We start from the raw sequence: 13,654 nt of genomic DNA, 5'->3' as shown, positions 1-13,654 counted from the left end.
TACTTCACATTGGGTATTATCTACCATAGTCTGCGATGATAATGCAGAGTGTTTAACTGTGCTATCTCATCCTGTCTCTTAGAGTGGCTATTGTTGTGTGCAGTGGGAATCTGCCTTTGCCTTTACTGCGTCACTGCCTGGATCGTGCGCTGGTATTGGATCACAGAGTCTGCAAATTCTCTGTGGTGCTGACAGACTTTCCTGGGGAAATCTCAAAACTCCTGGAGACCATTGGACGAGAAGAAGCCAGGTATTTACACATTTTAATTTACATGAGAAACCTGCTGACAATAGGATGCTTGTAGCTTTATAGGTTCCTTTTGTTTTCCCTTTTAGTGTATATGTATGCACACATATATATACAGCTATGTACCAACAAGATGGTGGTGAGGCCAAACATGATAAAACTACCCACAGTGCAAATAGAAAATATTTTGTTATGCATCACTTATATATCTCAAGTTAGTTTTTGAAGGGTTCTTCTTGGGCACATAAACTTGAGAAATAATGTTTCCACAACAATCCCAGAGTTCCCAGCTTGACATGCAAATAAGCACAGACAGGCATTGTGCTTCAAACGTCATACTGCATACATATGCACACGTAAATGCATTTGTGTGTGAATGTGTGTCATGGTTTAGTATTTCAGTACTGTATCAGTCTGGACCATAGATCTTGTTAATCCAAAGATTTTAGCAGGCTATTTGAAGTTATGAATAGTCGGTGCATGATGGGGTCATATTAAAAAAACCGAGAAAATAGGTACTCAGGCTGCAGCTATCAATATAGCACCTTTGGTTCTCAGCCCTTAACCCTTCCTAAGTGCTATCTAGTTCGGTAATTTATATAAATACCCAAACCATACTTGAAAACCGGTAAAAAGCTAAATGTATATTACTTGGTAGACTAAATATTGTTTTACTTATAGCATTTTCTTATTTCAGGGTTCTGGACATGCAGAAAGAAAACATTTTTCTGAACACGCATCTGTTCACGTTAGAGGTAGGTGATTGAACTGCACGCACAAAGAAAAGGAACAGTCAATGTATTGTAACATTGTTTTCCCTTTGTATTAATTAGAATGCAGTATTCTTTGGATTGTTAGCTCTTGTTTCCAAAATGGAATTTGACCAGAAAAAAGTTTTTGTTTTTTCCAGCATGTAATGTTTAGAAAAGGTTTTTATCCTACAAACAGAAGCAAAAAAGGACAATGAAAATATCCGCATGGGGGGACACAAGGAAAATGTCAAACAGAAACACTTTTACTACTTACAGCTGGGTGGCGTGCTGTAGTGATTATAGTGTTTGGTGTGTTCCTTTAACCCCTTAAGGACACATGACATGTGTGACATGTCATGATTCCCTTTTATTCCAGAAGTTTGGTCCTTAAGGGGTTAAAGAATTGGAGAATTATGGTTTCTCACTGCTACTTCACAGACTGTCTTTCTTTGGAAATGGGGTCCAAGCTACGGCATCCTCTCAGTAAACCAAGTCCCATTATGAAATGGCAGTAAATAACATTCTGCAATCGGAGCATACATCTGTGACAAGCATTCATTTAGGCCCCTGCTTGTATATAATCAGTAAACTATCTCATACCTTGACTTTTAGCCATTCGATATAATCACATAATTGCCAGGACACCTGTTAAAAAAGCACATTACAGGCAGGTAAAAAAAAAAATATTTGTTTTGTTTAATTGACTATTTGTTTTAAAGAAGTTTAAGTTAAAATAGTTGTAGCCTGAATGTGCCATAATAGATATGCTACATTTATGAGCCTTGTTAGGCTGCCCTCTTGTGATTGCACGGAAACCTGAGTCTCTTAGTACATAGGTTATGTTATTCATTGATGTTGAGCATGAGCGTGATCCGTCAAAGCTTTTTAGATTTTACACAAAACACAGAAATAACAAGAATAGTAACTATAATCGACTCCAGTTGCGTTATTGATACGTTGCGGAGCAGTGCCACTCATAAGCCTCCCTGCCGAGCCTGACTTTTGGGTGCGTCTCTAATAAAGGATGGGGACATCTCCACCCCCCTCCCCCCCCTCCATCCAGAGAGCAGTTCCCCGCATCCCTCCCCCAAACATTCCCCAGGGGGCCCTCCTTTATAGGCTATGAGCCGTGAACCTGACCGATTGCGCCCCGAGCGAGCCCGAGGGGACAAGCGGCAGCAAGCCTCCTACAGTTCCATCCATATACTCTCTGTGACTTTATTTTTCTGAGGGATATATGTAGCGGTATCGGGACTAGCTCTGTAGGCCTAAGGGGTCTATGTTGCCGTCTGTGATGGTGGAGTCTCCGATTTTAGGGCGGTATCAGTCTGTTACTAAGCTCTATGCGCGTGATTAAATCTGCAGTCGGAGTCATCATTGAATAAGCACTGTCTTAGCCCAGTCATCTGTCTATGATTCCCTATGGCCTGTTCTTGGTAAGTATCATAGGTACCATCTCGCCTGTGTGTCTAGTAGGCTGAGCATTCCCTGGTCCCTTTGCCCTCTTGGTTCGTGAGTGTCCTTGTTAAGACAGGTCCGCCCCTCGGTGTCAGACAGTGGCGCGGCACTTTGCCTCTTGCTCCGTGATGCCGGTGGGATGGGGCCCCTCCCCATACACAGCTGTTATGAATTATATGTGTCCATTGGTGTAAGATGCTTGGGGAATGGGGGAGGACAAAGCTCCCCTGGCCAATCCAGAGGGCCGATGAGAGGGCTAAAAAAAAAACGACTCATGATGGTGAAGATTTAAAGAAAGATAAGAAAGCAAAATAGACTGTAAAGGGTTTGGTTATTTTATCCATATAGCTTTTTTTTTTTTTTTTTTTTTAATTCTTTATTTTTGTTGCGCAGAGGTGAACAAACAGTTATGTCATGCCACAGCAGCAGTTGACATAAGCAACTTAATACATGGTTGACATATGGTGTGGTTTTCAGATAAAACTTGCACATATTTTTAAAAGTGTAGCGTGAAACAAGGGGAAACATCGCACAGTTATATATTATGTAATTAGCAGAGTAACTTAGTGTCAGTCGCTGCTGTTTAGTACGCTCTGAACTCAATATAATAACAAATCCTTAGCTAAGTAGGCTGTTAGAGGGACTCATTACTGTATATCTATCTAAGTTTGCAAAAGTCGGTTATCAACGTTGTGGTGCCTGTGAAGCAAAATGTTAGGTTAACAGTGGTACTCATTTTCTTGTTTGTGATTTCTTGTTATCGTGCAGGCGTTAACAACCAGCTCATGTTGCCATGACAGTAGCTTCCGGCACATTATCATCCTACAGTTCTTACCATGGTAGGTAGAGGACCTGCACACTTTTACAGTAAGGAGCGTAGTAATCGCTTAGTCAGCATGAGTAAAGAAAAATAAGAATTAAATAAAAAATAGTAAATAACAAATAGTAACACTACTTAATAACAGCAGAGACTGAACCAAACATGTGTTAATAGAGGGCGCACACAGGACTAGTAGTGCTCCATTCGTGGTCTGAAACATAACTCGTTAAGATGTGCATCACCGTCTGACCTCTGCCAGGTAAATCTTCCTGGGTATTGATAAACAAAAGCTAATGTGTATGCCTTACCTCAACAGCATGTACCCGCCACAGAGCGGTAAATCAACATTGGCACAACAGTGAAGTATAATGTATATTTTGGATGTAGCGAAGGGAAAACAGTTTGTGTAAGCTAAGAAAGTAGCGGTATAGGTCTAGGATCAGTGTATGATTGTCTAGGTGAAGGATGATACTGGTGACTCGTGCAGGACAAATCTTATATCAGGCGGTTGTTAAGATTAGCAGTTGGGGGGGAGGAGGGGGTGAGCGAGCCAACTGCGCTCCTATAGTAGTTAGTTGCCGGGATTGTAATTATGGACACGTCAATGTGCTGTTTTTGTAAACCATTAGCAGATTATCTACTATGTGTCCCGATGTCGTGTGCGGTCTGGTTGTCTAGCTAGGTTAGCTAGCTCTGCTTAGGTACCTGGTCTAGGTGTGGAATCAGTCGCGGCATGATATAATTCGGGAGTATGCGAGTTTAAGCATTAACCATAATGGACATATGGTGTAAAACAAGTGGAGCTGAGGTGGTTTCGGTAATAGTAAATGGGGAGTGGATATATCTCGGCATCCGATTCCCCTTTTGCGTTCGTTATTTATGTCCTGGTGTGTGTCCCCCTCTCGCCCGCTATGGAGATAGCGTGGATTACGCTATCTAAAAAACTGGGATGTGCCTATCTATTGGTGGAGAGTCTTCGGGCCACCCTGGTAGTCAAGCAACCCTGTTCCGGACAAGCGCTGTGGTGTAAACTGTTGCCTGGCGGCTTGTTTGGCCTATATGTTAGCATGTAGTGTAAGGCAGAAATGGACGTCCTAGGGTGTGTCAATGCCTACTTGGATGGATATTAGAGTGTTGGGAGGCAAGTGTGGCGTTACCAATGTGTGATGCAGCATCTAATAAGGTAAGTGTAGGGAGAAAATCAAAACATATAAACAGACTTTTGAGTCCCGATATAAATGTGCAAAAGCACTATGACCTGAACAGGGAAGGTGGATCGCTCGTCGGCGGGATAGTCAAGGGTGTGGGGGGCCCACCGGTGGCCGCTTGGACTGAAGTCCTCCATGTCCGCATCAGGCTCTGTAACAGTTTGTGGTAAGGATATGTGGGCCTCGGTGTCAGGGTTTATGTCCCAATCAAGAGGACCCCATATGCTGGAGTGGATCTCCGGTGTGTCAAGCTGTGGTTGCGGTGTGCTCCAGATTAGTCGACGTCAGGGAGCAGTTGAGAAGTGTCCGTGGATTTGGGGTCCTCCGGTCGTCGAGTACGCTGCATCGCGGTTGGGTGAGTAAGGACCACAGCCAGGGGCATTTTGTGCGGTCCGTGAAACAAATATCCAGGAAACAACAGTTGGGTAATAGTCCAGCGGCATGTTGAGCCGTTCCCCGGGAGTTTCGAGTCTCTACGGGCGGATCATGGTGTCGTGAAGGTAAGTGGAAGTGCTTGTAGCCCCCATTTATGTGGTGATCGAGGCGTATGCGTCTGGCGTATTATTTCTAGGCACAAACGTGGCAACTCGTGTCGGGTCCCAGCTTCGAGTTGGGGAAGTATGGTCTTGGGATCTCTCTTGGGTGTGAGGGTCCTGTGGTAGGCCCATGATTCGCAGGAGATTTGCTGCGTCCTGGGTGTCGTGGATCTGGTGTGTTTTTCCTCCATGTTGTACGAGGAGTGTTTGGGAGGGTCACCAGCGGTAGGGTATATTGTGTCGCTGGAGTAAGGATGTGAGGTGCCGGAGCGACCTGCACCAGGCCAGGGTGCCTCCGGACAGGTCAGCGTAAAAGGTCAAGTGCATGTTCTCAAACTGCAGTGGGGTTCTATCGCGGAGGGCAGCTAGGATCACCGATTTGTCCTTCCCATTCCTGAAGGTGATTATGGTGTCCCTTGTGGCTGCGGCTGGGGCCCTGGGAGGTTTGGGGACCCGGAAAAAGTCCATGGGTGTGATGGACTTAGCCTGGCCGGGGGGTAGTATGGCCGTCAGCATTCGTTTTAGTGTCTGCGGCAGCTCCGTCTCCGGCATCTCTTCTGGGATCCCTCTGACCTTTAAATTATGTCTCCGTCTGGAGTCCTCTTGGGCAGCAAAGCGCCGTTCATATAGTAGGTTCTGCCGTTGCAGATCCTGCACAGCCGTCTGTAGTGAGGATATATGCTGTTGGTTATCTTGGGAGGAGACCTCCAGTGTCGATATGCGGCCTGTTAGGCCCTGCAGCTCACCTCTCAGAGCGGTGACGTCCGTGAGGATGTTTTTCTGCAGGTCTGCTAGTAATGTTTTCAATACCCCGGTGGTTACCAGGTCGGCATCTGTGTCAGCCCTTGGTTTGGTAGAATTCACCTTTTGCTTAGGGGCTGGAGCTGGTGGGTAATCATCCTCTGCATCCCCAGAGCAGTCATCCGAATAGAAGTCAGAACAGCCTCCGTGGAGAGCCGCCATGTTGGATTCGCCCGTACTGCGTGCTTGCCGCCACATGTCTCCAATTGTCAGCCCCGGAGCTGGTTTGTCCGTCGTCGGTTTTTTATTCTTCCAACCCATGATGCTAGGTGTATTCCCAAGTTTGTATTGTTGTCTTTGGGGGTGATATTTGTTGTATTTAGGTTTGATTTTTCGTTTTTCGCTTGGAGCTTGAGGATTGTGCGTCTGCTTGTCTCGGCAGTCAGACCCCGCCTACCCCATATATCTTTTAACCGCTTAGTGACTAGACCGTTTTTCAATTTTCTTACCGTTAAGGCCCAGGGCTCTTTTTACATTTCTGCGGTGTTTGTGTTTAGCTGTAATTTTCCTCTTACTCATTTACTGTACCCACACATATTATATACCGTTTTTCTTGCCATTAAATGTTCTTTCTAAAGTTTCCATTATTTTCATCATATCATATAATTTACTATAAAAAAAGATTATAAAATATGATGAAAACATTTAAAAAAAAACACACTTTTTCTAACTTTGACCCCCAAAATCTATTACGCATCCACAACCGCCAAAAAACACCCATGCTATATAGTTTCTAAATTGTGTCCTGAGTTTAGACATACCCAATGTTAACATGTTCTTTGTTTTGCAAGTTATAGGGTAATAAGTAGAAGTGGCACTGCTATTTCCAAACCATTTTTGTTTTTCAAAATTAGCTCAAGTTACATTGTAACACTGATATCTGTCAGGAATCCCTGCATAACCCTTCACATGTATATATTTTTTAAAAGAAGACAACCTAAGGTATTAAACATGGGGCATTTTGACTCTTTTCATGCAACCATTTTACCACCAATCTATGCCAAAGTAAAAAGAAAAAAAAATGTTGATTTTTTTGACACACGTAGCAATTTAAGAATACATGTACTGAGAACTTTAAGGGTTACTGACAAAGAACACTCCAATATGTGTTCAGCAACATCTCCTGAGTACAGTGATATCCCCCATGTATAGGTGTGTTAGGTCCTCTGGGGGCTAAAATAATTTTTTTGGAGGGTGGACCTTCCAGTTTTCCAACATGGAATTTTCACATCTGGTCATTATGCACCCATGTCCTATTTGGGACATTTTTGAAGCCGACCAATGTAATTTACCCCCATCAAACCATATATTTGTGAAAAGTAGACACCCTAGGGTATTTCAAATGGTGGTATTTTAACACTTTCCATGCACTAATTCTACCACTAGTCTTTGTCAAACGTTTGAGTAGTCCCAATTTATTTTCTTGCCATGAAAAAAAGTAGACCCCCTCGAGGTATTGTATATGGAGTGCTTTGATGCAACCATTTTAGCCCCCAAAAAATTGAGAAAGTGTGTGGTGGGAATTTTTCAATTTTCATTTTTACACACACATTGCTTTTTGACTGTGATTTAGGAGAGCCTGTTGTCGTTTATTGCAAGAATACACTCCAGGTTGTTTTCTGCATGGCCTCTTGAGTACACGCATGCCCCATGCATGGGTTGAACTTGATCATAAAAATAGTCTGGCGCAGTAAAAATAAAAAAACAAACTCAGGAAAAGTAAATGTAACCAAAAAAAAGTGAACGTCAAATTAAAAAAAAAGGGGAAAAAAAGGCCCAGGCCCTTGCCTTCCGTATAATTAGGTAGGGGTGCAGCAGCTGATCTGCCAGCTCAATCCCACCCATATGCCAGGTATAGGCCTTGATGCACACTGGCTTCCTTGTGTCAGTACAGAGACCTCCACGGTCCTCTCAGTGTGGATGGTGGTAAGAAGGTACACATCCTTATTTTCTCTGTATTTAACTGCCAACAGCTCCTCTTGGCGCAGAGCTGAGGTCTCCCCCCTTTGTAGCCGGGTTCGTGCAAGTTGTCCTGGGAAACCTGCGCAGTTCTTTTTGGTTGTACCGCAAGCTACTGTATCAAAACAATACAGTAGCTTAAACAAAGGGACACTTGTATAAAAATTGTCTGTATATAAGTGGTACCCTTTGTTCATCAGAGGGAATATCAGGTCCCAAACAATCTCGCCACTTGTTCCCATATGTTCTGGGCAACCTGGAGGGTCCAGGTGGCTATCCTTTCCCTCGTACATCTTGAAGGCCTGAGTATACCCAGTCTCACTCTCACAGAGCTTATACACCTTTACACCATACCTGGAGTGCTTGGAAGGAATATACTGCTTGAATCCCAGGCTTCCCTTATACTTCATCAGGGATTCATCAATGCACATTTTCCTTCCAGGTGTATAAGCCTCTGCAAACATGGCAGCGAAGTGGGTAACCAGGGGGTGAATTTTATACAGCCTGTCAAACTGGGGATGCTCCCTAGGTGAGCACAGGCTGTCACTGAAGTGCATGAAATGTAGAATCATTACATACCTCTTCCTCGACATACACTGGGAGTAAATGGGGGTAGAGCAGATGGGGCTACTGCTCCAGTAGGAGCGGGTGGAGGGCTTTTTTATGATGCCCATCAGCATAATCAATGCCCTGAATTATTTTACATTCTGGCACATCGATAGGGGCCCATTTCTGCTTTGCCAAATAAGAGTCAGGCTTTGCAGCATGGGACTGATGGGCATACAAATTGGTTTGGGTGACAACGTTCCCCAATACAGCATCGCCCAGAAACACCTCCATAAAATCTTGGGGGCTAAATCCTGCGACATCCACATTAATGCCAAGATTTGCGGTGAAGGGTGGGATATCTGGCCTCTGGCGATGAGGCGCTACCCACTCCTCAGCAGCACTGCCAGCTGGAGTAGCACGTCTCTTTCTGGCAAGGGGACTAGCAGCCACAGATACAACATCACTAGATACATCACTAGCAGCAGACACTGTATCTAGTGATGTATCTTAGCACCTGGCTAAAATCGGGGTCGGAGTCAGACATAGACGCGTCAGACTGTAATGCAAGGATAGCATACGCCTCCTCAGCACTACACAACCTCTGTGACATGATCACAATCACTTTATTTAGTAATCTGTCACACAAAAAACACAAAAAAAATTAACACCTAAAAAAATGCACAGACAGTAAAATAAGTGCAAGAACCAGCGATCTATACAGTGATCACTGGCAGGATAGGGGTTAATAGCTCTGAAAAGAGCTTTTGGGTGTCACAAAAAAAAAAAATCGCAAAAAAATGAACCCTTAAAAAAATGCACAGACAGCAAAAAAAGTGCTGCTGTACAAGAGCAAGTGTATAGTGGTCACTGGCAAGATAGGGGTTAATGGCTCTGAAAAGAGCCTTTGGGTCTCACAATTTTACAAATCCCTACCTAAAACTACCTAAATCTCTCTACCTAAAACACAGATCTCTCTCTCTCACTAAAACACAAGTGCAGAGAGGGAGGGAGATCCATACTGATCAGAGTCAATATTTACTAATATTGACCTGATCAGACAAAAGGGGATCATAGTTAGAATAAAATTGTTATAGGGGCAAGCTCTGATTGGATTACCCTAGCCTGCCTCTATGATGAGGCAGGCTAGGGACACCCCCAGAAGCCCCACGGTGCACTGCCTTTAGAAAGGCAGCTCCATATTGGGAGCCACATGGCAGGGGGGAGGGGTTAATAGATTTTAGTTGATTTTTATTAATTAATTAATTAATTTTTATTTATTTTATTGATTATTCACCGAGTGCCTCGACCCCTCGAGGCACTCAGCCCAGGCAGAGCATCGGAAGCCTGCCCGATGGCTTCTGATGCTCTGCCTCACTGCCGTGCGCCACGTGGAGCAACCCGGAAGTGATCGGCTGCACGGGAGCAATCACCCAGCAGGCCGGCAGTGAGGGAGGGTATTGCAGGAAGCCTCGACATCGAGGCATTGCTGCAATATCCTTAGAGCATCTGGAAGCAATCACGATTGCTTGCAGCGCTCCAATATTCACCGGACGTATCAGGTAAGTCCGAGATCGTTGATGACCGTTTTTTGTCGGACGTACCTGATACATCAGCGGTCACAAAGTGGTTAAAGCAATGGGCATTTTTATACTTTTATTGAAAATATAAATGACTTTTTGTAAAAAATTGCTTGTGAGCTATAAATACTGTATATATAGGAGTGCAGTATTGAGAAAACTGTATATATAGGGGTGCACAAGGCCGTCTTTAACGCTGGGCAAAAGGAGCAGCTGCCCCAGGCCCGCCGACCATCGTGGTGCATGTGGCCCACATGGAACTACCACCGCGGGCCTAAGAGCATGTGCCACCCGATGGAAATGAGTCTGCAGGGGCCCGGATCAGTGCTGCTGCGCTTTAACAGCGTGACTGGGACCCCTGTGATGCACTTCCTAGCTAACACAGAGAGTGCCGTGTGGGGGGAGTAAGAAAGGGAGGGGGAGCGTGGACTGGTTGAGAGCCCGACTCCCAACAGCCTCAACCAGCAACTGGACCCCAGGGCAGTCACCCGCCTGCAACCAAAAGGTAGGAAACAGGAGGATGACTAAAAATTTATATTTTCCATGTGTGTCTGTTTCTGTGTGTCTGTATGTGTGTGTATATCTGTCTGTATGTGTATATGCATGTGTCTGTTTATCTGTGTGTGCATCTGTCTGTATGTGTGTATCTGTCTGTATGTGTATATGCATGTGTTTGTGTATCTGTGTGTATCTGTCTACATGTGTACCTGTGTGTATATCTGTCTGTATGTATATCTGTGTGTCTGTATGTGTCTCTGTCTGTATGTGTATCTGTGTGTATCTGTATGTATGTGTCTGTGTGTGTATCTCTCTGTATGTGTATATGCATGTGTGTCTGTGTATATGTGTGTGTATCTGTCTATATGTGTATCTGTGTGTCTCAGACATTTCTGTCTGTCTGTATGTGTGTCTGTATGTGTATCTCTTGGTGTGTGTGTGTGTGTGTGTGTGTGTATCTGCATATGTGTCAGTGTGTGCCCCTGTGTATCTGTGTGTATCTATATGTGTGTCGGTGTGTGTGTATGTGCATCTGTATGTGTTACTGTGTATCTTTGTATAGCATGTGTGTCCGTGTATGTAACTGTATGTGTGTTATTGTGTGTATCTGCATATATGTCAGGGTACGTTTGTCTGTTTATCTGTATATGTGTTAGTGTGTATCTGCATGTTTGTCAGTGAGTGTATCTGTGTGTCTTTATGTGGGCCAGTGTGTATCTGTGTATGCACCTGTGTGTCTGGGTATATGTCTTTGTATGTCTGTGTATTTGGATGGCTGTACCTGTGTATGTCTAAGCCTGTGTATGTGTGTATCTGTATTTGTGTCAGTGTTTGCATCGGTATGTGTGTCAGTGTGTTTTTCTCCAGGTGAAAAATAAGTGTGGCTAAGTCTATGATCTATGTGTGTTTTTTGTGTGTTTTCTTTATGTGTGTATTTGGGTGGAAGGCGTGTTTGCATGATAGAAGGTGGAAGGGATGGGACCAGGGGGCCCAAGAAAATGCTTGCCCAGGGTCCAATCAACATTAAAAACGGCCCTGTGGGTGCATTGAGCAAACTGCCCTTGGGGCAGCATGGAGGGTAAATCCAGCCCTGCAGACAGTGCATGTGCTTCCTAGTGAGATATTGGGCATTGTTTTACTCAAAACAAAATCCCTTAGATCCCGCTAATTATGGTTTGTGACTCTTTCTAAGGGATTGGAGGAGTTAAAATCCTTATTTATTTTGATAATGTGAACCATTTGTGAATTACAACAGAAAATTCCATCTCTGGAGGGAAAACAAGAAAAAAAGCTAAAGTTTTGAAGGCTTGTTGCCAGGAATGTACATAGCCCTTGTTATTTGGCAGCAGTAGATAATGCGTAGAAACACATGTGGCGAGAGGGAATATAAATCCTAAAATATTGAATGCTGTGTTGTTTTGTGTCTCATACCTCACGGCATCCTGGAACTCATAGCTTGAGTAAGCCTAGATATCTAGAGATCCACATTAAAATTGGGTCTGTCATTTAGAAATGCAAGATTGCCCAGATTTTATTTATGTAAGATTTAATCTGTAAACTATTTATTGTTGACCGAAAATCATCAGCAAATATGTACATGAAATATTATTCTCACTTGAACTATTAATCAGTTGTGGAGTGTCTTTTATTATGGTGTGGGTTGTGATTTTATTTCCTACATACCTCCCAACTTGGAGGAAGGGAATAGGGGCGGGGGTGTGCCAGCTTAAATAGAAGTGCCAGTGACTCTACATGCATTACTGGTGATGTCCAAACTGAGCAAACTCACCTAAAATGTCAGCCAAAGTAGGGGCATGGCGTGAACACCTTGTGTGTCTCTTAACTATTTCACTCTCTTGCTGTCTCTTAAATTGAACTTGTTATGAGTAATTGTAGATTTGCTAACGTAGTGTACCTATAATCTTAATTTTAGTAATGACAGGAGGCGAATATTTTGCATAACTCTCTTTATTGTAAAATCCAGCAGCACAGATCATAACAGAAACAACCAATCAGAAAAAAGTATCCAACTTTATGAAAGGCCCTGCCAGTCTGATCACTTCCTCTTTCTTTGCAGTGAACAATATGCACAGTCTAGAACAAAACCAAGTCCTGAAGAATAAAGGAACAGCAAACAACACCCAGAAAACAAAAATAGATGACCGGCAACATAACGTAAACATATATATATATATATATATATATATAAAACCAATACTAACAACATATATATATATATATACATATATATATATGTGTGTGAAAAGTGAGAGAAATAAAGACCCAGGGTGAGAAGCAAAGGAGGGTGGGAAAATATTCGCCTCATAATATTCGCCACAGGGTGGGAAAATATTCGCCCTCGCGGACATTTCATAATGTCCGCGAGGGAGGCACCCGCTGAAAAGGACTGCGACGCAGCCCGCCACGAACCGAGTGGGCACCAAAACAGGATTCTACCCCGGCCATGGACAACAATAAATTAATCCATCTATCCAAAGTTGTGGTCGTGACAGGCTTGTGTGGTTTAACATAGGAAATAAGAAGTTGCCCTGATGGTGTAGACCGTAGTGAAGAAGCAACTGCTACATACTTTAACAGCGCATCTACAACGCATAACCGAGAAAAAGCCTGAAAAAATGGATAAAAAATAAAAAACGAAGTTAGAATCTGATTTAGTACGCCATGAAATAGAGAATGTGACCCCTTCCGGAGAGAAGGGAAAACCATCTATGTCAAACGCCCGAACGTCCAACACCCAACAGAACAAGATGAGACATAATAAAAGAGTCAGTTTAGATGATAGTTCTCGCAGGGACAAACTCGCATTGTCCGGCCAGTCTCGCAGGAAACATAGAACCAAATCCACGTCCCAGAGGCGAGAAAATTTGGGTGCCGGAGGTCTTGACAATTTAATGCCTATCAGAAGCCGACATACCAGAGGGTTTTGTCCCACCGGAATGCCGTGGATAGGAACGTGCGCCACCGATATAGCCCGAGCTTACCACATTAATAGATCGGTAAGACAAACTTATGGAAAATAGATGAGACAGGTAGCTCAGAATGAGTGGGATAGGTGTTGTAAAGGGATCTGAATCCCTCTCCAAACACCAACTACTCCAACCATCCCAGGTGGAGATATAGCTTCTCCTCATGCCAGAAGCCCAGGTGTCCGACCAGGATCCCCAGAAATCATCCAAGCCACTAGGTCCATCCTTTCCTCTACTATTAGAGGATGGGGATCCCCATTGG

General features: G+C 43.8%; 1 protein-coding gene across 4 annotated transcripts in view; it reads left to right on the top strand.

Moving 5' to 3' along the window:
* LOC134575012 (L-threonine ammonia-lyase-like) overlaps positions 1-13,654 on the top strand; it is a 96,768-nt gene that overhangs the window by 59,055 nt on the left and 24,059 nt on the right. For all 4 annotated transcript variants that reach the window (XM_063434146.1, XM_063434144.1, XM_063434145.1 and 1 more), the window contains 2 exons: positions 83-250; positions 945-1,002. In XM_063434146.1, the coding sequence (XP_063290216.1) occupies positions 83-250; positions 945-1,002 (226 nt within the window). The remainder of the gene's footprint in view (positions 1-82; positions 251-944; positions 1,003-13,654) is intronic.

Source organism: Pelobates fuscus, chromosome 10 (assembly GCF_036172605.1).
Source record: "Pelobates fuscus isolate aPelFus1 chromosome 10, aPelFus1.pri, whole genome shotgun sequence".
Lineage (NCBI taxonomy): Eukaryota > Metazoa > Chordata > Amphibia > Anura > Pelobatidae > Pelobates > Pelobates fuscus.
Note: the sequence above shows the minus strand (reverse complement) of the source record. Positions and strands in the feature narration are given on the sequence as shown.